Source organism: Ursus arctos, unplaced genomic scaffold, assembly GCF_023065955.2.
Source record: "Ursus arctos isolate Adak ecotype North America unplaced genomic scaffold, UrsArc2.0 scaffold_3, whole genome shotgun sequence".
Lineage (NCBI taxonomy): Eukaryota > Metazoa > Chordata > Mammalia > Carnivora > Ursidae > Ursus > Ursus arctos.
In genome coordinates this window covers 47,591,593-47,619,576 of record NW_026622985.1, presented here as the reverse complement: position 1 = coordinate 47,619,576, position 27,984 = coordinate 47,591,593, and the positions used below count along the sequence as shown (strand labels likewise).

At 37.1% G+C, this 27,984-nt stretch overlaps 1 protein-coding gene across 13 annotated transcripts in view; it reads right to left on the bottom strand.

Annotated features, from left to right (window-relative positions):
* HDAC9 (histone deacetylase 9) overlaps positions 1 to 27,984 on the bottom strand; it is a 906,012-nt gene that overhangs the window by 685,782 nt on the left and 192,246 nt on the right. The window contains exon 1 of one of the 13 annotated variants that reach the window (XM_044386989.3): positions 914 to 26,985. The exons of 9 other annotated variants lie outside the window; for them this stretch is intronic. In XM_044386989.3, the coding sequence (XP_044242924.1) occupies positions 914 to 1,007 (94 nt within the window). In that variant the 5' untranslated portion in view covers positions 1,008 to 26,985. Of the gene's footprint in view, positions 1 to 913; positions 26,986 to 27,984 lie in introns of those variants that run through there. 3 more of the 13 variants (XM_044386997.3, XM_044386994.3, XM_057304374.1) reach the window with 3 other exon arrangements.

Below are 27,984 nucleotides of genomic sequence, written 5' to 3'. Positions count from 1 at the left end.
TCAATTTATGCTATAAATGCTTGTATTAAAAAAAAAAGTTCAAATAAACAACTTCATATTACATCACAAGGAACCAGAAGAAGAAGAAGAAGAAGAAGAAGAAGAAGAAGGAGGAGGAGGAGGAGGAGGAGGAGGAGGAGAAGGAGAAGAAGAAAAGGAAGAAGAAGAAGAAACTTAGCTGAAATTTAGCAGAGGAAACAAATAACCAAGGGGGAAAAACAGCAAAATACTTGTGCTATAAACTCAAATAAAATGCAATGATATCTATAATATTTCTGAAACAGTCTTCCAATTCAAGCTATCATCAGCTTCTGCATAAACTGAATCATTGTCTGTCATGGAAATTATCTGTCTTGACTTTTACTCTGTATCTCCTTTAGAATGTTTTGGTTTTGGGAGGGTTTTTTTGAAGGTGGCAACAGTAGAATCATGGGTCCAGTTTCTCTTAAAACCCACACACACACATCTCTGTCTCAGATATACTAAGTGATGCCAGTCTCTTGCTAGATTTTAATAATCTCTTTAATTCATTTTGCTGCTAAAACGTCCAACAATATGAAGTACATTGTAATGATTATACAGAGTTTACTGATGTTCGTTCACTAAATTGCTTTATTTCTGGCTGTTCTGGTAACTTGCAATGGTACACTTGACAAGATGAAATCAATACTAGTTAAAGAATAATTAATAACTCAATGTTGTGTTCGTATTGTCAACAGGGGGAAACTGTAGGCCATTTCTTTGTTTTAATCACCGCTTTTAAATTCACAAAGTAGAGTTCTGTTTTCAAAAGTGCTGGGAGCCAAGAATTAAGGTAATGGGTACTCTTTCCATTCACATGCTTTGTCTTGATCTCTCTCTGAGGACTCTCTTTCATCTCATAGACTTAAAATTACTGGGTCATTTTTATTACCTTTTGGTACTTCATGTTCCTTTTCTGTCAGGCAACGACTCAACTTGTATGTGTAGGTCAGTTGCCCCCAGTTTAGCTCTGCACTTACATACATGTTAAGCTCTGCAGTTGACAGCACCTGGAGGATAGCAGGAAAGCAGGAGGGTTCATTGCAGCTTTAAGAACTTTCAGACTTTATCAGTCAGAAAAGAAACTTTATACTATTTTCAATTTGAGCTTAAAACAATCTGTGGTATTTTAGCATTTGGCGTGGATGTCTCATGTCACTTATCACATTATACCCTGCATTATAATTATTTCTGTAAATACTAAAGTTGTTTTAGGGACCTCTAAGCTCCATAAGGGCAAGAGCTATTTCTTATTCATCTTTTTATGCTTTACAAAAATGCTCCTCAAATTTAATGTGCACACAAAACACCTGGGAATCTCACTGGAATGCAGATTCTGTTCAGCAGTTTTGGGATGGGGCCTGAAGCATTGCAATTCTGACCAACTACCAGGTTTGCTGACCCTGCTGACCTGAAAACCACACTGTGAGTAGGTAGAGCATACAGGACCCAATATAAGCCATGAACCACTTCAAGGTATTTCTTTCAATTTTCTTTGAGGGAAATACCTAGTTAGCTTTGGTAGAAAGTTAACATTATTGAGTGCCAACAATGTGCCAAATACAGTTGATAACTCTCACATCCCTAGAAGGTAGGTATGATTTTATCTCCATTCTTCAGGTAGGGAAATTGATGCACAAAGAGGTGAGGTAATTGCCAAAGTAACTGAACCCACCTCTACCTGACTGAACTGCCTCAGCTCTTAATCACATCAACATGTTTCCTCTTAGCATCTCATAGCCATAATAAATGAGGTCGCCTGGGACACACTTTCTCCCCTTCTCTCTCAGAGAAAATCTCCCATCCTTCTAGGCCTGGCAGGGTGCCACTTCTCTGACTTCCCTCCATTGTATGTAACTTCCCCACTTCCCTTGAGGTTCCCTAGATATTTGTTCATCCTCCTAGTGTAGCACTTGCGAAAGAGTATTACAGTTATCTGAGAGGGGTCCTCTGATCTTCCTTGCCAGGTGTCAAAAGCTTGAGAGTTGGAATTTGGTCTTACTCATTGGTGATACCCCAAAAGTTAGAGCATGGGAGCTTTTATTTTTTTAATTTTTTTTTAAGATTGTATTTATTTATTTGAGAGAGTGAGCAAGCAAGAAAGAGAGCATGACCTAGCGGAAGAGGAGAGGGAGAAGAGACTCCCCACTGAGCAGGGAGCCCGACGTGGGGCTCAATCCTGGGACTCGGGATCACGACCTGAGCCAAAGGCAAATGCTTAACACAATGTCCACACACCACTCTCAGGGATTCAAATTTTTCTGGTCTGGGTTAGAGCCTAGGCATCAGCATGCTTGTGAAACTCCCCAGGAGAGTCTAATGGGCTGCAGGTGAGAATCCCGGACAGTGAGCCTCAAAGGACATAATGAGGGCTAGGACGTTCACTCTGAGGGAAGTGGATGTACTTTGAAGGGTTTTGACAAGCTCCCTCTGGCTGATGTGTTGAGAACAGTCCACAGGGGGACAAGGGCCAAAGCCAAGAGTTGGGATATCAAGTAAGAGGCCACTGTAATAATCTGGCTAGGAGAAAAGCATCGTCAAGACTGGAGGAGTGTCAATGGAGGTGATGAGAAATAGTCATAGGTCTAGATTTTTTTCCAAGGTAGAGCCAATACAAATTTAAGACAAACTGTATGTGGGTCTGGGAGATAGAAATGGATGAAGGATAATTCCAAAGTTTGGGGACTGAACAACTAGAACGTGGTTTGCTATTTACTAAGAGACTTTCCAAGGGATAAGTAACAGGTGTACATTTGCCACTATTCATTCCAAAAGAAGGCCAACCATCTCTGAGGTCAGTATTATAATGGAGCCTGCTTTTCAATAATGAAGTTCTTTTCCCCAACATATACTCTCCTTCCTGATACCCTTCACTGAACCAGGCCCCTTCTCTTTCCCAAACTCCACGTTCTCCCAGAAGTCTTCCTTTCCTCTCGTAGATCCTTTCCAAAGTTTTCCCCCATGCTTATTGGATGATTTTTCTCCAGAAGGGAAACCCTTCTTACTTCTTCCTGCATCCTGAGACTAGCTGCTATTTTTCTCTCCCACAGCAACCTCACATTTTGCCCTCAATCCTGTTCTTAAATCCTGCTTACTATTAGCCATATCTGTCTGGTTTTGTCTCCTATACCCCTAACTAGAAAAACATATTGGATGCCCCTACTGAGTCAGCAGTCGGGATGCTCCACACCAGCATACTCTCAAGGTAAAAATAAACAAACACTCTGACTGTAGAATTAAACCTTTTCAGTATGAAAATATAATCTCCTGGTACGTAGGCGATAAGAGCTGCAGTGTATGAAAAGTGATATGCTCACATTAAGTAAACCCTGAAAATTATTTTCCTTGACAACCAAAGATGTATCTAACCATATTTCCAGAGGGAAATCATACTCTGCAGTATCTAATATGGTAACCCACAAAAATTAGCTACTCTATGATAGTCTACGATCATGAAAATTACACTCAATACCCCTTCTTTGATACCTAAAAACACGTTTTCCTATGCCCGAAGTCTGTGATTATGAAAAGAAACAAACTGAATAATCCAAATTGTATTGTTCACGTTCAAATCCTGAAGCACGAAACTAGAACAAATAATTTTCTGATTATGCCACAACTTTATAGATGAGCAGTGTCTGATGCTGTTAAATCTACCAAAAAGAAGGGATGATTTTAAAGTTAGCTTTACCTACGGATGAGATTTTTCTACATGTCACTGTCAGAAAATGTTTTAAATAACAGGGAAAGGATCTTGGAGGCTTAGGGAGGTGGAAGCTATACATTTCTTCCTCTAGAAATCTTAAAGAAATTCTCACCTAAAAGAAGAGTAAAATAAATTTAGCTAGTTTGAAATGTTAAGTATCTTTTGAAATTGAGGCTAATACATAATGGAAAGCAGAAATACTTCAATTTTGCCTTGCTTTTATATAAATTCTAAATGAAATATTCAAAGTTACAGCTCTCCAAGTTAAAAGAAATGGATAACATTTATGTGGCTCTATTGTGCGTTAAGGTGAAGACTTTGATTGGAACTTGGCTTAGTTGGGAAAGGAGAAGTTAATAAGGCAATTGTTCATGTGCTACCTAAAATCAGACAGGAATGTGAACCTTAAACAAGACACAGCGTATAGAGTTACTCTCAAAAGGACTAACTTTCCAAAACTCACCAGTACATACCATTTCAATAGTGCTCTCTAATCCAAATGAAGCAACCACTTTTCAATTTAATTTTATTATTCCTATCATTCCACAGTCACACACACACACACACACACACACACACACTTTTTTTTTTAAAGTTTACAAAACAATGCTGTGGTTAAAATGGAATGATCCTTAGCAACATTAAGGCATCACCCCTATTTAATGTGGCCTGTTCTTGTGTTTATCATCAATTCTGAGCTCTTCTTCATTTGCCGTCTTTTACCTCACATAGCACATGGAATGTAAATGTTCAAAACATTTAAGATAGGTAAGAAGATGAATGAGGTAGGAGGACTGGTGATGAAAGGAAAGCATGAAAAGATCATGAAGGTTCTGAAGGCCTGGATTTAACCAGAAAGGAAAGAGAATAAAGAAAGGGAGGAGACAGAAAAAAAAAATAGTTGAAGATACAAAGAACGATGTTGGTCTGCTCCACTGTTTAGACTCAAGTCAGATCTGACTATAACAGTAAGAAAATCTCGTAAGAAATCTGTAGAACCTTCTTAGGCCTAAAGTATGGATAGTAGGATCTATTAGTTTGAACCATATAAAATTGCCTGACCTACAAAAATCCCCATTGCATATGGTTCAGCCTAAGATAAACATTTGCATTGTCAAGGCTAATTATTTCTGCTCTTTCCTCTTCCCAAGCATGACTTAGATAAATATGCTGGAAAATGGACAATTGGGAAGTTCCTCTAAGGAGGCTATGGGACTCCTTGAGCTCTCACTGCTAGCCATACATGGAGCAGGGAACAAAAATCAGAGTTTACCCCCCAGCCCAAGGCTCCTTCCACACCCCCTGCAACAGTGCGAGGGTCCAAAGAGAGAAACAAAGTGAAAGGAAGAGCAGATGTCAGACTTACCTGCACACTCAGAATTTCACTGAGGGATGAAATTATGTCTACCAAAATAGAGCTCCCTTCCTCCCCGTGTACCAGAGAACAATGAATAAAAAATGAGTCAGCTGAAAGAGTGACAGTTCCCCCAAGAGCCACGGGTTAGTGGCATTTTTTTAAGAGTAAATCCCAAGTTTGTCAAATTCAAGAGTTCTTTGCTGGTGATTAGTTAACATGATTGACATTAAGGGATACTTTCAAGAGCAACCCATCCGACCATGACTCATCTTTCAGGGTTGGACAGGAGAGTCAGTGCAGAGGATTTTATACCCTCAGTCATTATCACTGTCCTAAAAAATAAGAGCTCATACCATTACCAGCACAGTTCCTCCTTTAGCTGAAAGTTAAAGACAGATTTCCAAGTCCCATGGAAGCATTCACTAGTGGATCTAATGAGAGATCAACCACGGAGCACATCAAGGACAGGAAGATAAAGAATATAATCAACTACCTGATCAGCCCAAATTACTCACATAAACAGATAATATGGGCCAGGGAAGAAAAATGCTCAAAGTTGATTTGAAAGATCTTCACAGATCTCTTAATAGCCTCAAACTTGTTGAAAGAATTTATTAGGCTGTTACTATAAGCATCCTTGAGGATCACTGGGCACCTCAATGCAGTTGAATGTCCTCCTGTCTTTTCTTCCACAGATACGCTGATGAGCTTATTAAAAGCCGGGCTGTTATGGCAGCGGCAAGTGCTCAAAGCACTTGGTCTGCAGAGTGAGAGAAAATCTTTTGTTCCCACCATCACGGGTTATTAAGGTTATAAAATTTGGAACTGAGAGTCGGTCAACAACAACAATAAAAACCTGCTGCACTAATTAAAAAGAGATTGTATATCTGAAAAAGAACATTACGTTTCTCTTTCAGTTTGGGCTCCAAGAAAAGCAAATCAAAATGTTGGGGCAATGTTGTGATTGTCTGCTGTTAATGGCAAGGCTGCTATTTTAAATTGCAAGGAAACTTTTCAAAACCTTAAATAATGGTTTCAATTGTATTTAGGCCTTGCCCTAGATGGCAAATACATCTTTACCTCTTTTTCAAAATTGGGTGGCTAAAAACTTTTTTGAGGAACACAGTAGAGGTACCTTGTAAATTTAGTCTTGTGTATTTTTGCTGGAGCTAAATTAAAAGCAATATATTGGTGAGTTGTAAAAGTCAAATAAAGAAATTAAATTTAGCACAGTGTTTACAATGGTGATTTCTCATTGCAATAATTATGGGAACTCATAAAATTTAGGCTTTGTGAGAAAAGCAGATTTGTTAGACTTATTTTTAAATTTATGGGCATCAACAAATAGGATAGTTTCCAAATATTTTATTTGATCTGATTTTTTTTTAATCTGGCTGGAAATTTGCTTAAAGCATTCACAAGTTTCCATTTTATTGGTGGCTAGATGAGCCTGTATTTGTAAATACACTGTGTCTACTTTTAAACTGTTTCTTTGGCTTTAGAGTTTATGTTTAAATGCATAAACATAAAAAAAGAGATAAGTAAAATCTATTTTAAGATCTGAGAGGCAATTTTGAAAGTTTTACTGAACCCCAAACTAATCTGCACCAGCCACAGAAACCACTCGTGTTAGCAGCAAATAATAAAGAGAAAGTGCCAAAAACTAAATACCATAAAATGTTTTTGTTTCAACCCTCAGGTGTGTTTAAGGTTATCAGCTTAGAACTGTAAAGCAAACAACAATCATGACAAACACTACTCGGCTAACAAACATTTAATGTTTCTCTATACCAGCACTTGTCATACTTTTATGGAGGGACGAATCTCCTCCCTGCCACCAGTATGGGTGAGGAGGTCTGGGAGGGGCCTGAGAGTCTGCATTTCTAGTGTCTTCCTGTGTGATGTCAATGCTGCTGAATGCTGCTGACCTGATCCAGACTTTGAGTAGCAGAAATCTATTACGTACTGAGCACAGCACTAGGGCATATATTTTTACATTTTATCTTCTTAACCACCCTAAGATACAGGTAGTATTATCCCCACCTACCAAATAAGGAAACAGAGGAAAAGAGAGATTTCATACTAGTAGCAAGGGACAGAACCAAACTATGAGCCCAAGTCTCTTTGAAACCAAGGTCCCTTGTCTACAATATTTCAATTCCTTCATCACTCAAGAAGAATCTCTCATTATCAATAACCTGCTAATCCAAGATAAATGGATCCAACTCAATTCTAGAGGAGTTTAAAAATTCAGATGCTCAGGCCTTAGCACCTCACCCCATCCTCCATATATTTCCTTTTTGATAAATGTGCTAGGAATTAAGAAGTCTAAATATTTTCATCATCTCCGCAGGTGACTCTGGCAATCACCAAAGTTACTCATCTGTTACGCTGTCTGAAGAGAGAACCCACTGCAATAAATGCCATCTGCATTCCATTTGTTACTGAAAATGGCAAATAGGAGGTGTGGATGCTGATCAAGTATGTGGGCTTGAGGAAAAACATTTCCTCTGTAAAAAAAGTTAGACATTTACTTAGCGTTTTCTCTTGGATGACAACACACAAATTGTAATCTTTCAGTTAATCTCTAGACCTGAGCTATATAGTCCTTTTGTAATTCTCCCTCATTTCATGTAAGGCTCTAATCCAACAGCTGCCGGCCTCTCCAGCAGGTGTACGCAGAAAACAAGTCCATCCTGAGACCTCCCTCAGAGGCCAGGACATTGGGATGAAGCTGGCTGCGATGTGTTCCTTGTCCTCTCTACTTTTATGCTGTTGCAACAGCAAGCATGTGTCATCAGAAAATATATGATTAGTCAGGGCTCCTCCTGATGACCATGATATTTTCTGGAGCTCAGACAGGGCAGGCTTCTCTCCCCATTTCCACTTCTACAGGAAAACTTCTCAGTAGAACCAACCATTTTAAAGGGTTTTTATACTGGGCCACTTGTGCAAGAGGGGATGATAAAATAGAGGAAGAAATCTCACCAACACGAAACTAGTGTAACAAAAAGAGATGAAACACAGAATGGGCTCTTACACCATCAATTCTCCCCAAAGTAAGAGGTTCTATCAGCCTTAACAACAATTCCACAGGTTTCCACAAGCTTTTCACTGGTCTCACCATTACTTTTAAGCAGCAGTTGATTCAATAGTTATTGGAGAGAATAGATTCAGCACCAAGATAGTGTGTCATCAGGCACAAACTGGAATCAGCCACTCAATCCATGTTTGGGAAAAATACATGTAAGTAAGACTCCACCATTTTTGTCAACATTAGAAGTGACCAGATATTCATATACATTTCTTCTCATGTCCCCAAAAATCTACTGTAAGATTCAAGTTCATCAGACAGAAGTCCAGCATACTTTATCAGCAATCCCTTACTCAAAGTATATAAATATAGAGCAATGCTCTGAAGAGAAGATAACAAAGTCACTTCTTAGAAGAATCAGAAATTCATGAACTATTATTGCTCTAGTTAACTCTGGCTGTCAGAAGTAAACAGTTACCAGATCACATCTTTCATTCGCTATTACACACACAGGAATATTTTTAAATGGGTAACATTTTTAATAGAATCTTATTCCAAAGAGGGCTCAATATTGATTTTCAGGGGTACAGTGAGGCACAAACCAGTACGTAATGTATTACTTCCCAATGAGATGATTGTGAATGCCATACTTCTCAATACGTGTGTATTCACAGCCATATTTTGGCAGATAACCCCCAACTGTGTGCGAAGTTATCAATGAAAATATTCTGTTAATATGATGCTTAAGAGTCCTTACTAATAGAAACATGTCTTCTATACACATTGTGTAGCTCCCTGCTATTCACTGTGGCCCCTGAGCCAGCAGCAGCAGCAGAAGCATCACCCAAGAGCTTGTTAGAAATGTGAAATCTCAAAAAAAAAAAAAATTTTTTTAAAACACAAGAAAGATCACCCCAGACCTACTGAATCAGTGTCTGCATTTTAACAAGATACCTTGGTGACTCATAGGCACTTTACAGTTTGAGAAACACTGGTATAGCAGTTATCAAGCTAGGAGATTTGTATTTGTTTTTTAATTTAATTCTCAGAACGACCCTACTAGCCAGATATTTTTCTTTCCATTATTACCACTTAGTGGGTGAAGAAACAAGACTTGGTAAAAAACTTTTCCGAAGGTTACATAAACAGGAAGGGAGAGATTCAACAAAAGCCCTGTTTGTTTCTCTCTGCTGTGTTGTCTTAAAGCAGAATGTCTTCATTCGGAGCCCACAGATAGGTGTTGCATGGTATGCAAAGTTTAGTGCACCTTTCTCATGATAAGGTTCATGATCTTCAACTGATTTTTCAAAGAAGTCTATGATCCAAAACTGTTTAACAATTACTTCTTGAAATCCTTGTAAATAGGTATAGGGGCAAGCGATCCACAAGAATTTATTTTCTTATTATTAACACTTTAATCCTTGAAATTTGAAGAGGGCCACTACACATAAAAACAGTCATATTCCAAGCAGCAATTTACATTTATGCGTTTCCTTTTAAAAATCTGTGGACATGCAATTTTTCTCCCCTGCTTATTTTAGGATGCTTAAGAACTTATATAAAAGGAGAAATGAAAATGAAGGACACTTTGTGCTGAAACTTTAAAGTCTAACTAAAATTTGGCTCATCACTACAGATTTTTAAAAACACAGTGGTCAAAGCATAGCTTTTGGAATTCACCTGTTATCTAGGTTTGAATTTTAGCCCTACCGTGTGTTGTATACATAATCTTGAGCAAGGCATGTGGTTTCCTAAACTTTAATTTCCTAATACAAAATGAAGATAACAATAGCACCAATCCCTATCCCTGTTGTTTTATTATATATGATAATATAGGCAGTGGGCCGAGTGAGTTGCTTGGCAATGTAGTAAGCACCCAAAATTGTAGTCAATTATTACTAAAAAGTGCTGTATCTTATCAGTGATTATTGTATTATAAATAGCCTTAGTGGAGTTTTTCCAGGGTCCAAGAAAGCTATTTACCAGATTTTCTAATCTTTATAAAAAAAGGATGGGCATTTAAGGAGTGAGCCCTGGCCTTTTTAAAAGCAAAGGGAAGGAAGGGGAGGGGACACTTAAACTCCTTTCAGTTACATTTTTATTATGAATCAGTGGTTCTCAAAGTATGGTTTCCAGACTAGCAATATCACCTTCAATGGGTAATTCTCAGAAAAGCCAATTCTCAGGCCTCTCCCCAAACCCACTAAACCAAAAACCGCGGGGCTGGGACCAGCAATCTGCTTTATTTTACAGGTCTTCCAGCTGATTCTGATGCACCATAAAATTTGAGATCTGCCAGTATAAACGAAAAGGAGTGTTGAACAAGGACAAAGATACCTCCACCCAGCCTCTAAAGGTCCATCTTTGGTGTGTGGACACCCAAAGCTGTGATTAAATCTCTTGTGATCTGTGACATGTCATCATAAGGATTTTCCCAGGCAGAGGAAACACGCATCTGCATAAATAAGCAGCTCTCAACTTCCTAAAGTTAGGGTGCTATCCTCCTGTAAACTTCCCCCACCTCACCAAAGGGGATTAATGCAATCATTAAGTTATGTAGTGCTATGAACATTTGCATCAAAAGGACATATCCTCATTTTCTACAGAAATAAATGTCAAGTGTCTGATCCTAGCTTAAGGCCTGTATTTTACTGGGGCAAAATGCACATCTATTTAGGTTTAAAGCGCAGAGGTGTTTACTAATAGGAAGGAAAATGAGAGAGTTTAAAGCACAGAGGTTAAGAGTGTCGATTGCGAAGTACTGCTGCCTGTTTTCCTAATCCAGGTCCCTCAATTACGAGCTCTGAGACATTGAGCAACTAATGAATCACGCTTTGCCCCAGTTACTTCAGACCAAGAGAATAGGAACAATAGTAACCGTCTTCTAAGATGCCACCGATTAAAGGAATTCACATATATAGAAATTGAACAGTGCCTGGCATCTAGTAAGTGCTCAATAAATGTTCATTTTTTAAAAAGTAGATGAAGCAGAACAAAAAATTTGGTCTCCTCTTTGTTCGTGATCTTATCAAAAGGAACCCATTCCCTTTAACCTTGGGGTTTAGACAAATGCCTTGTTTTCATACTCTGCATGACACCCACAATAAGGTCACAACCTTTATGTGGTTATTGTTACTTAATTATGTCATGTACTTTTGCCAGGTTTTTCTTGACCAGACTGCTGAAAACCACTGAGGACAAAGACTTCTTAAGTTTCCTCACATCCCCACTCTGCCTTCCCTGTAGAAGCAGCTGAACACATATTTATCTGTGATAATATAACACGAAAAATAAAAATGTGAATTACAGAACACAAATTTTAGACTTCATTTATTTTTAACAAAACAGCCACAAAATTAGAAATATATGTATGTAACTTCAATATTCCTAAACTTATTTTAAATTTATTGCTAAAAATTCATTGACACATTGAATAATTTCTATAGTAACAAGCATAACAACTCAACCCAATTGTTTCATGAAGCTAGAGTCAAATCACCTTCTTAAAACATTGTAAAAAACTTACTCTTCAATAACATAAAAATGTGTTTATGACATTGAACATAAAGACCGATGAAGGTTATACTATACAGCCCTTCTAAAACTCCTTTAGGTTGCTTTACTGATGCTCCAACAGAGATAAAAAAGAAAGTTATTACCTGAAATAAAACCTCAGCTTCAATTTACTGCCACATTTCCAGGCATCCCATATCAAACATAACTATAAATAGTAGGATCCTCAAACTGCAAGTCCAGTCTAATTTATAATTTATTTCCCCACTATTCCTGTCTTTCTGTCCTGGAATGCTTCAGCCTGAAAGAAATACCATCATGTTTTACAAGCTGGGTTTAGAAACCGTCACTACAGATCCGCTGCAAATGGGACATTGTTTCCCTTGGCTGGACTGTGATGTGAAGATAGGGCAGGCATACAACTATCTCCAGAATACAATGGCTTCCTTGCCCACGTTTTCCTCCCCTCTCTCTCACATTGGCAACAGTACTGCCATGAGTTTCTATAGAACTTGTCACCAGGGAACTGTCCAACATACTTTGGCAAGGGAATTATTTCACCCTGTAAGAAGAGAGGATAGGAGGATACTAAAAAGAATAATCTCTTGCTTGGATGCTGGCCATCTAATTAAATTCAAAAGGGTATTGATTCTGTCCACTTAAATTAACTTTAATTTTATATATAACCAAATTATAGATTCAAATGAACCAATATAGATCCCTGACACTCCTCCAAAAATGTATCACATATCTCTAAATATAATTTTTAGAGGGAATATGATTGAAGGATTTTTGATTATTTTAAAATTTAACATAAAATCCCTAGCACAAAAGGATAAACTGAGGCAGTATATTATGTATAGTGGAGGCCACACAACTTAGCAGCAAAAAAGAGCAGAAACTTGCTAAAGCTCATTAAGGGTATGTTATTATTCCAGAGATTTATAAAATATCTAAGAGCAGCATTTTAAATTAAATTGATAACGTGTAATAATTTGTCACCTAACTCATCACACATTATAAAAGCATTTACATATATTAAAATCCAAATATTCCCAAGTTCACACATGGTGACAAGGATATCAAATCTTGAATCGTAAATCTGGCTAGCCAATATCTAGTTAGAGTATTCCACATCTTTACTAAATACTGAGCAAGAGGAAATGAACTACATATTTGGATCTGTGCCTTAATAATTCTCTACGTCAGGTCATAAATCTTCTGAAAGAAAAATATTAAATGCTAAAATCACTTCTCAAAGAATTTGCAGCATTGTTTCCTTTAGGTTATTTGCTACAGAGCACCAGTTTTATTATCTCTGAGTTAGTGTGGACATAATGGAGTCAGAAAAAACACAGGATAGACCAAATCACTTATCCACACATTACTACCAACTTTCCACTTGATTGCCTTGCACATCTATTTGTCCTATAATTATCACTCACTAGTATTAAATATTTGTCCCTGAAATTGGTTAAAACATTCTTAAAATGCAGGGATGACAGAAAATGCAGATGATGAAGAAATGTTTTCTTTGTAAAACTGAACTAACAGTTCCCAGAATCGTCTTCAAAAAACAGGAAAGGGAAATAAGCAACTATGCATTTAAGAAAATACATACCTTCCATATAATTTTCCAAATCTCCATGAATTACAGGAAAATAAATCTGAAAAATTTTAATGGCTGTGGAGAATAAAGCAGATAGAACTTTCAGAGCACAAACATTTTGTCCTTCTAGAAATAAACATTCACCGGTCCTAATCAACCCCTAAACTGTCAGTAAATTGTGTTTCTGGAACTCTTTTAAGGGGACCACTTTAATCTTCCCAGAGAAGATTGTCCAGGGCAAAACAAAGATTTCTTACCATGATTACCGTTCAGAAGCTAAAAATAGACATCCAAGAAAATTGAGATCAAGCAACTTCCTGACACAAACTGACCTAATTCAACAGTCTGATCTTTATCAGTCCTTGCTGAAGACCCAGAGGGCTATGAAGCTTCTATGAAGAACAAGGGACCCCATAGAGGACACAGAGCCCTATGGGCAATTTTCATGTAAAAGAATCAGGCTTGCAAAAGATTAGAAAGTACCTAACATCTGTTCATTAACATCTGTTAACAAAAGACCTGTTAAGTAAATTTTAGAAAGTCCATACAATGAAATACTATGTAGCTGTCAAAAAGAAAGAAGCAGGGAGGCTTGTATATATGAAACTCCAAGAAGCACAGTAAGGGGAATAAAAAACAAGGCACAGAAAATGTGTTATAACATGCTAATATTTAGTACATCGTGTGTGCATGCATGCACGCACACACACACACATACACACACACACAGCACGGCATTCTCGAGGACAACACAAGAAACAGGGAGCAGTGATAGATTCTGCAGTGAGGAGAGGAGCAATCAAGGAAAATGGGGAGAAATAAAAACTTCTCCCACTGTGGCTTTTCTCTTTGAATTTTGTACCTGTATATCTCCTACATAAAATGATATTTAATGGCACTGATGAGAGGATTATCTGTATTCAAAAATATTCAGTCAAGTGAGCAGTCCTTCACATCTGTGGGGCACTATATGCCCCACAAGGAGTCAGGACAAAAAGGCCTACAGTATTCCAAGGGTTTCCATTTCATTTTTTGCTCATTCACCAGGAAGCTCCACATAACAAAGACTGTTTTAACTTTGGATAAACATCTTTTCCACCTACTGTTCCTTGGATTGTTTCAAATAAATTTCCCGTGGTAGCACAAGGAAGGTAGTTGAGTGGCAAAAGTCATTTCCCTTCTGTATTAATCTTCATCAATCTCTTTACAAAAACTTCCCAGAACAAGCATTGTATTAAGTAGAAAAGGTGCCTGCATTGAAAAGGCATCTCCAAAGCCAGTCTCTAGCCCTTTGTTTCTAAACCCTTCTATAAAGAAATTCTGAGACCAACACTATACTGTCCCCATATTTGAGAGAAAAATTCCCCATTTGGTACATCCCTCTCTGACAGCACTGCAGTCGGAAGGTACTGAGTAGACAAGACAGAGCATAGTCTTACAAGTGAGGACTTTGAAGACAGACTGCCCAAGTTTGAACCCTGAGTTTGCCACTTACTGGAAAACAGGCAACTTACATAACCTCTGTATGCCTATTTCCTTCTCTGCAAATTATGGGTAATAATACTACCTGATCTGAAAGCACAACTTAGCATTCTTCAGGTTGCAATCCATTAGTATGAGTATTAAAATCAATTTGCTCAGTCACAACTGACATTTCTTTAATTAAATGAGACAGAAAAAAATGGCATAGAATAAGAAAGAAAATAGTTTTAAAAACAGTGTAAGTTGATAAATATTTTTCCATTCACGTATAACATATAGACTGGGGGTATATGTGTCATGTGTCTCAATTTTTCATTGGGGGTCATGTTCAAAAGCTTAAAAGTCTGTTATAGTTAACTATGAGGAAAAAAATGTATTAAGTACCAAGCACTTAGTACACTCCCTAGCACTTAGTAAGCACTCTAAGGATACCCTCCGTAATCTTTATTACAACAAGAGTAACCTATTTTTATCATCATCATCATCATCATATGCAGAACTCAGAGGTAAACAAGTGAAATCAATGTATAATTGATGGCAGCAAAAAAATTATATAAAAATACAAATCTTATTAAAATTTAATTAATGATATTAAAATCCATATAGAAATAATTGTGAATGATCACTTGGAAATTTTAAAAAATAGAACATGGAATGAAAAAATATAGTAAATTTGAATTTTGGGGACTTCAACAATCTGGTGAAAATAAATTGTGTGTGTGTGTGTGTGTGTGTGTGTGTGTGTGTGTGTAAAGGGGATTCTTAAAGGTTTGTAATGACCTGGAGAAAATATCAACTTCTCATTCTTCGGATTCTACGTTTGCAAAGGAACAATCCATTATTACTTCTACATCTCAACTGCAGCAATGGGCAGAAGGTAGGGGACTGTATCTAATCACTGGACAGAGATCCCTCTAACTCTAAATGTTAACTTGTGTGCAGTGAGAATACATGGGAGAGGTTAACATGAGTATCATATAAGTTTTATTTTTATGCTTCTCATTGTAATTTGAAAAATAAAAGTGCCATTCTGATTTATACATATGCTTCTTGGGAGTCTGGTGAGCATGAAGTCATTGCCGAGACACAGACCAATTCTTTTTTACTGACCAAACCCAATTTCAAGACCCCATGGCTAGAATGATATAGACACAATAAGAGATCCTGTCACCCTGAGAAGACTTTCTGGGCCAGCAAACATTCTCCTCCAAAGCAAGATGTAGCCCAATGGTTTTCAAAACTGTGTTTAGTGGCAGAACCCAATATAAAAACTTACAATATGTGAAAAAGAAAAGCAAGCTTCTCCTCGTTGTCAAAGTCGTGAGGGGAGCCTGGGAAACTTTTCCTGATCATTCCCCACTAATTCCTTCTCCTTCCAGGTGACAGAATTAAAGGAGCTCTGTGAGACCACTTGTAAAGCCTCTACCTCGGTAGCTATCAAACTACAGCATGCATCAGAATGACCAGAAAGGCTTGATGATCAGCCATTCCCGATGGACCCAGATGGCTGTCTGATTCAGAAGGCCAGGGGTGAAGCCTAAGAATGTGTATTTCTTACAAGTTTTCCAGGTGATGCTGATGATCCTGGTCCAGGGACCGCACTTGGAGAACCGCTGCCTTACCATCTCCGCAACATGCTTGCTTAATATAACTAAAACAAGGATCACCTATATTTTACTCCTTGGCAACTAATTTGGAAGTTTTAAGAAATACTTTTATTACAATAGCATCCTAAAAAATTCAAGACGTAAATGTATTTGATTTTTTTTTCAACAAAACAGTTTTTAAATCCTAGTGAGTTAGCACCATTAATTGAGAACATACTCACTAGGGCATGAGAAGGTTCTGATAAAGTGCTATAAATTTTTTTTTTCCTAAAAGTTCTTTAGGTTCTGTTTGCTTACAGAACAATAAATGTTCCCTGTTTGGAAATAATCCCCAAATGTTCCCTCTTGTTTAAATTGCATGAATTCTTAACATTCGTGGCACACATACTGTAATCTATGACTGAATGGAGGCCTTTCTGTTCTCAAGGAGAATGGAAGGATGTTATTTTCAGGAACTGTGAGGCTACCTTTCCCATTTTTTTTCTGACTGGCAAAATACTGCAGTAAAGTATTGCTCAACTCAGACTGAAACAATTTTCCCATCTGTCAAAATATTTTAAATAGTATCAAGCTGGTATTACTTTGTCAAAACATTTCATCAGAAACAGTATCTAAATTTAAACAAGCAGTTCCTCGAACTATGTAAGTAAGGTGAATAAACTGTCACTGACACAATATATTTTTTGGGAAATCTGCAGTCTTGTTAGAAAGACCTTGAAGGAAATGGGTGTTTAAACCAAGGATAAATGTACACTAGGTAGAGAAAAATGAATACTGCATAAAGGGCTGAACATTTCATTGTTCTAGAAATGACATACTTCAATTCTTCCCAAATAGCATAAAACCCCAGCTTTACAAATAATTCTGCTCAGTCTCAGTAAACCTACAATTTTGCAATAAAATATGAATGATATGATAGATGTAGAGACCTTAACAAGCATAAGGACTTGGGATCTGGAGTTAATGGCAATTCTCTCCTCCTCATCCACGTGATGTGGTAAAAGATTCCTGATGTTTCTGGGCCTCAGTTCCTACATCTGCCCACACAGGTAAAACCTGTCTTATAAAGTGGACTTAAGATATGGCACTAAGAAGGCATCTGATGGACTCAATTTTCCTGTCTTCATATTCATCTATAAAAACTCAGATTAATCCCCACAATTTGAGTTTAAACTGGGAGACAGTATGAATAAGAGGGAAAATAATGCCTAGAGACTTTTCATATCAATAATATACAAAACTTACATTCTGGGTTTATATATTCTCTACTGTTTGTTAGAAATCTAGCACACAAAAAGCACTAATAGAACATTCTTTCCAGGTCAGACCCACCTAACATTTTCACCCATAAAGTAGAATATCTCCAATTATCTACAGATGCTACTAAAACTTTTACATCTTTAAGGAATTTAAAATTCACTCTGATGTCTTAAATGCAGGTCACATATTACTTTAAGAGGAAGTATGGTATATTTGTAGCAAACATTACTGTTTGCTATGAACTCTCCAAAGGTTAAGTAACTACAGACCAACGTTGAACTTTATTCTCATAAGAAAAAATTTATTTTCTTGTACCTGGTCAAACAAACCTACATGACTATGAATGAAACAGGGTTAAAATAGTGAAACTTTTTCCTCTTTGATGTTTAAAGTATTCTATGTAGGCCTGGTTTTACAAAGTTCACATTCTAAGTAATCTAGATTGCCAGAACCAAGTTCATTATAGGAATTAATAAGTCTTTAACAATCAAAATTGGTTCCCAACGCTGTTAAAATGTTTGAACTAGTTGGGAATATAAATGTAAGCCAAAGCAAAGTGCTGGAAATCTTACTTAAATTGAGGAAATTGCTTTTGAATAAAGTTTTTTTTTTATCATTCTTCAAAATCATGGGATAACTTTTAACAGAGACTATCTTATTTGTAACATTTACATATATTTGTCAGCTTCAGAAATATTTCTCTACTTGTACTTTTTGCGTGACTTCAAGTATTTTAATTATCTAGAAAGTACATCTGGCCAGGTGGAGAATCACAGATGCATAGCTTTCTTTTCACACAATGATCTTTAGTATTAGTAAATGATACACATTCCTTTTCTGTATGGGATTACTGTTTTGAAAATACCACTACAATTTTGACTGTTACAATTTTATAAGGTAAGAAATGGTTTTTAGAATCCAAGCACAGCTAAGCACTTACTGTGAGAAAATGGCATGGCATAACAAGAGCTCTGACTTTAAAAAAAAAAAAAATGACCCTAAACAATTACCATTACTTTCACAAAAGTCAATGTTCTAGGTGATTGTTGTATCAAGAGCCTTTTCTATAGTGAATCAGGTAGAAGTCTCATTTATGTGCATTCCTTTTGTAGTCTTGGATTGGTCAGTGTAAATGTCCATGCAGGTTGAGGTATCAAACACTTGCCCATGGACACAAAACTCATAAACAGGTGAATCCAGGAAGTATGGCTTCAAGACAGGTAGTCTCACTGCCTCTCTCAAAGAGTGTACAATCTAGCTGGGGAGCCAAGACATAAGCACACAACAAGCTTAATAATAAAAGTGAGAAATCACAATGCAACTAATTAATGCCGGACATGTCACAATGTGAACTGTGCTGTGAGAACAAGGCGTGAGGTCACTGCTCGTTCAAATGACCATAAAGAGACAGCTGCATAAGAGGACTCCTGAAGTAGACACACAGAACAGGAAAAACTTAAGTGGAGACATGTTTCACGTGTCCAGAATAACAGGAGCCAAAAAGAGCAGAGTGAGTGAACAATCTGGTTGGAGAGAAGGATTCATATTTTTAAAAATATTGATGAAACCAAATAAACAGCTGAAAAGATTGTGGAAGTCTTGAATTAAAGTCTGGTTTAGACTGGCAGGAGTTAATCCTGCCAGCACTGGTATCCATCCAAGAATTGTGAGTAGGGAAGTGCCTTGATGAAAAGGTGTTTAAGAAAAATATTCGGCAGTGGCATGAATAACTGGTAGGTGAGGAGGCCCCAGAGCTGTGTATGAAAGTCTTCAGAATCTACTGGTCAATTTCAAAAACCCCCTAAATTACTCAATGTTAGTTAAACGTATCTTACTGCTTTTATTTTTTTACAAAGGCTACAACTTCAGAACCACGTAAATGCAGTTTTGGAGCACGTCTAAAACTGCCTCACTAAGGTTTGCTTCTCATAACATGCTGTAGCAGATGCTATTGACGGATCCTCCATTTCTGCTTGCCTTTACCACTGCAGAATGCCCTGACCAGACTTTGATTTCTAACTGCCAGCCCCTGTATTTCTTTTCCGGTGGCCAGAAGTGCTGAGAACAACCCCCCACATGCCCAGTCCTGCCCGGCAGCCCTCAACTAATGGCTAGAGGCAAGAGTTGGCATATAAAAATCTCACCTCCCTCTCCTGGATAGAATATTTCATATTCTTGTACATTCTTTCCCTCAGTTCCTAGTAGAATTAAGCTTTAGTTATCCAGCATAGTAACTTACTTGATATCTTCTGCCATACACACTGCCACCCCCACTGTCTTCCACTCTCTTTCCCATTTCCCCTATTAGAGTTTCCTGGACCAGTTCCAAATGACTTAAATTTGAATCCTTGCCTTGAGGCCTGCTTGGGGTGGGGGTGAACTCAAGCTATAATATTCCATGTTGTTTCAGCCTACTCACCTTGTTTCAAGTTACCTCCCTTGTTCTAATAGTCTCTCAAGATCCAGAAAGCACCCCTTTCACCCCTACTCCAAGTTTTCCTGATCAGCCCAGCTCATTGTGCCAGCTTCCTTTCCTGAAACCTTAAACAATTACAGCCTTTACTTTTTATTTGTTCTATATCATGTGGTGTGTTATGTATATATCTTATCTTCTCATCTACTAGGCACTCACCTTAGAGATCAGAAACTTTGCTTCTTTGCATCTTCCAAAAGCATAGAACAGAGTTTTGTGTCATTCAAATGGCTACTGATTACTACTTCTCTGCTGACTTACAAACCAGAAAACCTGCTGATAAAAGGGGAGTCATACTTTATTTAGCTTAGGATTTATATATGGTTCTTTGGACACATACGGTTTGGCAGAATGAAAGAAGGTAAAAGCACCAGCAAATGTGAATCTAGCTTTCTGGGTTCTAAGCAGAAATCCACTGTACCAAAACATGTTTCCAGTTTCCTAATTTTTCAAGGTTGGTATAGAACGTAGAGGAAACCAAGAAAATTCATTTCTCTTCTACTCATACCTAGTATCATTCATCTATTATCTTTTTTTTTTCATTCATCCATTTTTTTATTCAACAATTGTTTATTGACCACTTGTTATTCTCAGACCATAGCAGACCTGTACACACTGCAGGGAAAATACAGTTTTTGCTGTGTGACTCTTACAGTTGAGGGTACAAATTAAAGAAGATAAAAAGATAAAATGAGAATTATAAAAGGTGAGGCCATGAAAGAAAAACACAGAGTTCAGTAGAAGAGAATGGCCAAGGGGAGAAGGGGCTACTCAAATGCGGCTGGTCAGGAAAGGTGCTCCTGCCTTAAAGAATAAGCAGGTAAGCAAGAAACGTCATTTAGAAATACAGGCTCTTAAGTATTTTACCCTATTCCAGTAAAATTGAGGACCATGTCAGATTCCTTGTTTTATGAAGACGGATTTCCTAATGGGGGAATATGGAGAAGGGAGTGGGGAGCATATAAGAATATCCTGGACAGCATGCTTGATTCTGACACATCTTCCATTCAGGATCCCACCCTTCCATTCTGTTTGAGCATTCCTCCTGTGGAAGTCACAAGACTTAGATAGGTAAAACCAGATTACCACTCTGTCTCCATTGATACTGACATATGTACTGGAGTTATTAAGTATTAATTTAATATAAACAAGGTAGAAAGTGATGTATTCCATGGATTTATGGTAAATAATCTAAGATTCAATGATCCGTATTTCCTTTTTTTTTTTTAATATTTCATTTATTTATTTGACAGAGAGAGAGTGAGCACAGCAGGAGGAATGGGAGAGGGAGAGGCAGACCCCCGCCGAGCAGGAAATCCAACGTGGACTCGATCCTGGGACCCTGGGATCATGACCTGAACCGCAGGCAGACGCTTAACAGACTGAGCCACCCAGGCGCCCCCGTATTTCCTTTTTTGTCACAGAAAATCTACTCCTCTTCAACCTTCATGCAGTATATACATTGTAATGACTTGTCTATGTACCCGTCTTCTAGACTATTAACCTCTTAGATCTGAAGAAAAGGACAGCCCGAGGGTCTCCACAGCATAATCCATTATATCTTACCTATATGAGGTGCTCAGTTAGTGTTTGCCAAATGAATTAACAACACTGTTAGTATTTATTGAATGCTTAATATTTTCCTGGTGCTGCTTACAATTGTGAGCTCTGGAGTCAAACAGTCTAAACTTAACACCTGAATGTGTTGTCACTAGCCCTAGACCTTTGGAAAGTAATTTGCAATCATCATTCCTCAGAGTTCCCATTCATAAAGTCCAGATAATAATCCCTAGCTCATAAGTTGGTCATGAACATTAAATGACAGAACACACTTAGCATAGTGCCTGATATATTATAAATGCTGGGTTTTTTTAAGTCTTACTTATTTAAGTATTCTCTACAACCCACATAGGTGTAGTGAACTCACAACCCCGAGATCAAAAGTCACATGCTCTCCTGACTGAGCCCACCAGGCATCCCTAAATACTGAACTTCTAAACTCTTACATAATACCACCACAATATCATGTAACACATGAGGGCACTGAATCTTGGAGACTCAGATCACATTACTCATGATGGGCAGAGCTCAGATCAACCAAGATCTATGGGACTCCATATAAGTCAGGGTTTAAGTTAACCTGCAGTAACAAAGAAACCAAAAAATACAGTGGTTTAAACAATTGAGAAATTTATTTCCCTCTTGAGTAGACTTCCAGATTGGTAGTTCCTTCAGTGACCAATACTATTTTCTCCTCTTGCCCTGACATTTCCTAGAAATTATATAGTTGAAGCAGGATCAAAACCATCTGAAGCTCCAGCCAGCAGGAAAGGAAAGGAACACACAGAGTAACAAACAAATGTCTTAAAGCACAGATCCAGAAGTGACACCCTTCACTCACGTTCTGTTCCTAAGAATTTAGTCACATGGCCACACCTACCTCAAATGGGGATGAGAATTACAGGGCCTATCTGGTCAGCCATGTGCTCATGTCTAATTTTATTTTCATGGAACAGGGGGAATGGATTTTAGTAGACAACTAACAATCTCTGCCATGGACTCCAACCCTATGCTTCTCACCATAAAGAATTTAAGGTCTCATTCCATAACTAACCTGTTGCCATCTCTAAAAACTTGACAGCTTTACTATGCTACCTACTTGACTATGTTACAGTGGGGAAGAATTTACTACACTCTTAATAAGTACATGGGCTTGTGTTCTACCCTTTCTATGAAAAACCATCAATCTCTTAATGGCTAATTTATGCTATTGCATCCAGTAAAATTATATGCTTTTAGAAAAAGGCACTAAAGACCAATTGACAAAAATCACACTTAATATTATATATGTGGGAAATTAGGATCCCTCACAAAAGTTACTTAACCAAAGTCTTAAATAGTCATAGCCAGTAAATCAACCAGATATAGAATCCCAAAAAGAGAAGAGAATGGAACTAACACTTGTTGAACACCTACCAGTGTTCTATGTGCCTTAATTAATGCAAACAAGTAATTTCTGAGCACTCATTACGCCACAAACACCGTACTTTACTAGAGACCAGACACTGTGCCTTCTAGAAGGTTAGGTTCAACTTGTACATAAATTATTTAATTTTACCTTCACTACCACCTTACAAAGTAGACATCATAAATGAGGACTCAGAAATGTAGTCAATTTGCAAATGTCACTCACTAGTTAGTGATATCATGTTAAAACCCAAATCCTCCTGGCTCCAAGACCGATGCCCTTTCCATGATGTCCTAACTCCCAACTCCAACCATACCACACATATTAGCAATGAGTTAACCAAAAACGAACATATCACACACTTAATATCATTATCTGAATTTTTTCCCATTTTCTGACTGAAATGATGCATAAAAACTACATACGCCAAGTGAGTCCCCACTGGAGCCATGATTAGAGAACTGTGCACATGGGCATACGTCACAAGTGGCAATTAAGTGCATAAAATCAGCAGCACTGACCCAAAAGTGTAAACAAACAAGCAGACTGGGGAGTATTATTAATCACATGCACACTGTCTACTTAATTGCAACTTGGGCTCTTAAAAGTTAGAAGAGAAATTTCCACTTAAGGAAATTTCCAACTGATGGTAAGACCTCTGTTTTCAATATCTGAGTGTTTTAGATAAACATATGAGAGTACATATGGTTTCAAAAGCAGCAGAGTCACCAAATATTTAAATGAATTACTTTGTCAAATATATAAGCAAAAAATACTAAGTTAGAAGATTTATACACAATCCATTTTCTTTTATACTGTATTTTGTGGTAGTTGAAAAGGAACAGGGAAACACAAGTATGTTAAGACCTTACCATCTGAGAACATCTAAATAACAAGACAGACCTTTTTCCATTGTATCATTCAATCACCCTCATTATTAAACATAAGTACCTATTTGGGAAATAGGAGTAGGGGCTGGCACTCCTCACTTGAGGGCAGATTTATTTTGATCTCTTTGTCTCTGTAGCATTAAGTTACAAGTAAAGATATATGGTGATGCATTCTATACACATGTTTATTGTTGTACATTTTATATGTAAATTCGTATGTAAATTTATACATTCAAATACAGCAGCAGTCACAGTTTTGATCTCTTTCTATATTTAAATGCTTAGATAGTAATATGGAAAGAAAGTATTTAGCTGTTTATTATTCCCAGTGGGATACTAAATGAAAACTAAATAAGTCTCTGGAATAAAATAGAGGATTAAATCAATTTATGCAAAACAATCTGTGTCTAGATTGGTTTTTGCTGTAACTACACTCAGTGTAAGGTTAGAATAAAGACAACTTCGTGTTCTACTATAAAATTCAACTTTGACTACCATTAACTAGTTCCATCTGAAAATATAGACATTATATCTTCAAATCACTTACACAATAGCTCGCGACATTATTACCTTAAAATGTAATTCTGATACTTATATTGAGAAGCTGGAAAGTTTCAACTGAATGAGTTAACCTGAAAGAAAATTCTTTTAAGCAATTTGACACAAAATGAGTATTATATGGTCATCCAAATGCATATGCAATAAACATTTTCTTTTTAAAAATTGCAGTGCAAGAAAAAGTGGTTTCACCTAAAGAACAAATATGTTTGCATTTCTTAACTTCAGTTTTAAAGAAACATTAATTTCTTGAACTCTACTTCTTTTTTTGACAGTATTTTTCTCAGCATGGTTCATGAAGAATTGTGTGAGTGTTGCTTTATTAACTAGAATCCGTAATTTCAGAGTTTTCAACTGCAGTTTCGTAAACATTACTAAAATGATTGTTGCTCCTAAAAGTAATTTTTTGTCAATTACACACCTGAAATCATATTTGTCTTCCAAAATACATAAGAATTTGTTTTTCTAGAAAGCACAGATTAGGCTGTGCCTAGCTTTAATATAACCTACCTGTTTACTTGGAATAGTTTGTTTTGAATATAGCACAAGAACTTTAAAATTCATATTTATTAAGATATTTGTTTAAGATATGTGCAAACTGAAAAACAATTTGTTCTCATGGTATGCCTTACTCTTTTTTTGATTTTTTTTAAAAAAACACATATAATGAACACATAGCTTTATAATCTTTTTGCTACTTAGCATACAGAAAATATTTTAGATGTCATTACATATTCTTTTGCAGTGGCTTACACAACCTTCTTTCAAAACATCCTTTGGTTCACTGTGTTTTTTCATTAAAGTATTGGTAAGTCAAAGGAAATCTGATACTTACAGAAGTCTGCCTTCCACCAATTAAAATCAGACCTTACCCTTGACATTCCATCTGGCGAGACACAGCGCCAAGAGGAGGAAGACTTGACTTTTGGGGTGGTGATATCTGAGTTCCTGGGAAGTTACTTAATATCTCTTGGGATCTAAAGTATTTCGTTGGCAAAAGTCTAGATAATAAAGAATATCTTACTTGTCAAGAGAGTCTCTTGAGAAGCCTTCAAAATTTAACATCGATGACTAAAATATGCGGCTCACTGGAATCAAGCAGGGGAGAAGTGTTTGCTAAGGTGAAGGTGAGCGCGGAGGGCTTTCCCTGTGCAGCCTCCCTCTCCATCGCAGAGCCCTGATGACGGATCCTGCAGACTTTCCTTTACATCACACCAATCATATTTTTCAACCAAGTAGTTTATTCCTGCCGTCTTGAGCTGGCACCCACCCATTTTTCAAATTGTGTCAAGCCATGCATTTTATTCAGTGACAACCTTTCTTTCTCTAAACCTCTCAAAATGAACAAACACTATTTTCCCTTCGACTGTAAAAAATCAAATTATGTCACCTAATTTCAAGGAAAAGATCTGCCATGGCAGCCAGACCAAAAACACCATTTGTATGCAAAGAGAGTTAAAGTACTGGAAAAGTACCCTTGCCAGTAGAGAGTGGTATCATTAAACACAGAACTAAATTTGAAGCAGAAGTAGTAGAAAAAAATTTATCTTGAAATGTGATAGGGTCCATTACGCTTCTTGATGAGATTACTTGCCTCTCCAATACATTACCCAAAGACGCTTACAAAACTGTGGGAATATATTACATTGGAATTATCAGGACTTTCTAAGTAGGTCAAATTTTGAAGCAAAAAAAATACTTCAAATTTTATGCAGTGTTACAAAAAAAAAAAACTTAGGATCTGTACAGCAAAGGTGCTAATCACTTTTTAAAGTAAATTTTTTTTAAAAAAAAAAGCCTCTTACTCTTGCATAAACATTAAATGTATCACTTTAAAATGCAGAGTCACACACCTGAGGCTGTTCTTTCACTGTCATTTTAATTCAGTTTTTAATAATAAACTGAATTTTAATTATATAAATATCTTTATTCATTTGAAACTCTAGAAAAGCTGGGCTCTAGAAAAGTTCAAAATCTAACTCTTATCATTTTGAACCAAACAGATTCAGTCCTAACTAAATATAAAATACTTTTTAAAATCCTTCTTACTGGATTTTCATTCATGGTGTTATTACAAAACAGAGTTCTGGTATAATGTTTTTAATAAAATTTTAGTTTTCTTATAGGTAATCCTAAAATAGCAGGTTTACTATTTATGCAACTTTTCATATGGGAATATTGAAACATCTAGCAGCTGTAGCATATGCCTAGCGCCCTATACAGCAACATGATTACATAAAAACTGACTTAAAGACCTATTTAATTAACTCAAGTGCAAGTCGAATAAAAAGAAGTTAACTGCTTTAAAAGTAAAAGTTTCTTTTGAAAATCATCTCAAGTGGGGCAACTGGGTGGCTGAGTTGGTTAAGCGACCCACTCTTGGTTTCAGCTCAGGTCATGATCTGGGGGTCCAGAGATTGAACCCCCAGGTGAGCCGGCTCCAGCTCAATCAGATCTGCAGGGATTCCCTCACTCCCTCTTCCTCCCCCCCCCCATTCATGCACTTGTGTGCACTCTCTCTAAAATAAACAAATAAATCTTTTTTTTTAATCATCTCAAGTAAGAAAAATGCAAAAATACAGTCTTTTAATTTCTGATGTTATGTTGACAGAGGTTAGATAAATATGGACCAAAAAAATACTTGTGAAAATAAATAATACCAACGTCGACCTGCTTGACTTACATCTGCCATGATACCTGAACAGTCCACCATTAAAGCACCACTTTAGCTGCAAGCAGTGAAGCCCCCAGTGGAGATACCATCTGGGAGTGAATACATTACGCCAATAATAGCGTATTGTGAATTACTGTGAATAATACAGACTTGACACATTAGCATCAGTGACTAGCAGGCCTCTGAGAAAAGGGAATGTAGAACTGTAACATTTAAATTGTGTGTGAGGGAGAAAAGAAAAGCAAAATCTCTCAGGTTCAGGCCCTAACAGGTAGGAAGAAGGTTCGTGAAGATTAAAAGAGAGAAAAGCTCAAAAGGTAGAGAAAATCTCTTTAAATGATTTTCCACGTTATTAAGTCCAACTTTTTATTTTGAAGAGGACGAAATTTAGGATAAAAGAAACCAACAAAAAGGGAAATGGTGAGTGGCAACCCCAGAAACAAACTTTGCTGATGTCACAATCTACCTAGCACTGCGGCCACTTCTGGTTGTTTGGATAATTACCCTCTCACTCAGAACTAAAAAGCTGTTCCAAGTCATATAAAAATTACAAATCAAACCATATCATATTTACTGTCACAAGAATCCAACCTAGTTTTGAATGTTAATCGATTACAACAATGCATATTGTGAAGCTAGACAGAGGAAGCATATGGAGTAGAAATAAATTGGTAGAGGATTTTTAAATGAATGTAAAAAGCCTCAGGAGAAGTTCATGATTTTTTTTTTTCTTAATCCCACCATTATTTGTGGGCATTCCCCAAACTTCATATCCCTTTTGTCCCTACTTTTCTTCCTTTCATGTGGCCTCAACTTGCACCCCACCCTGAAG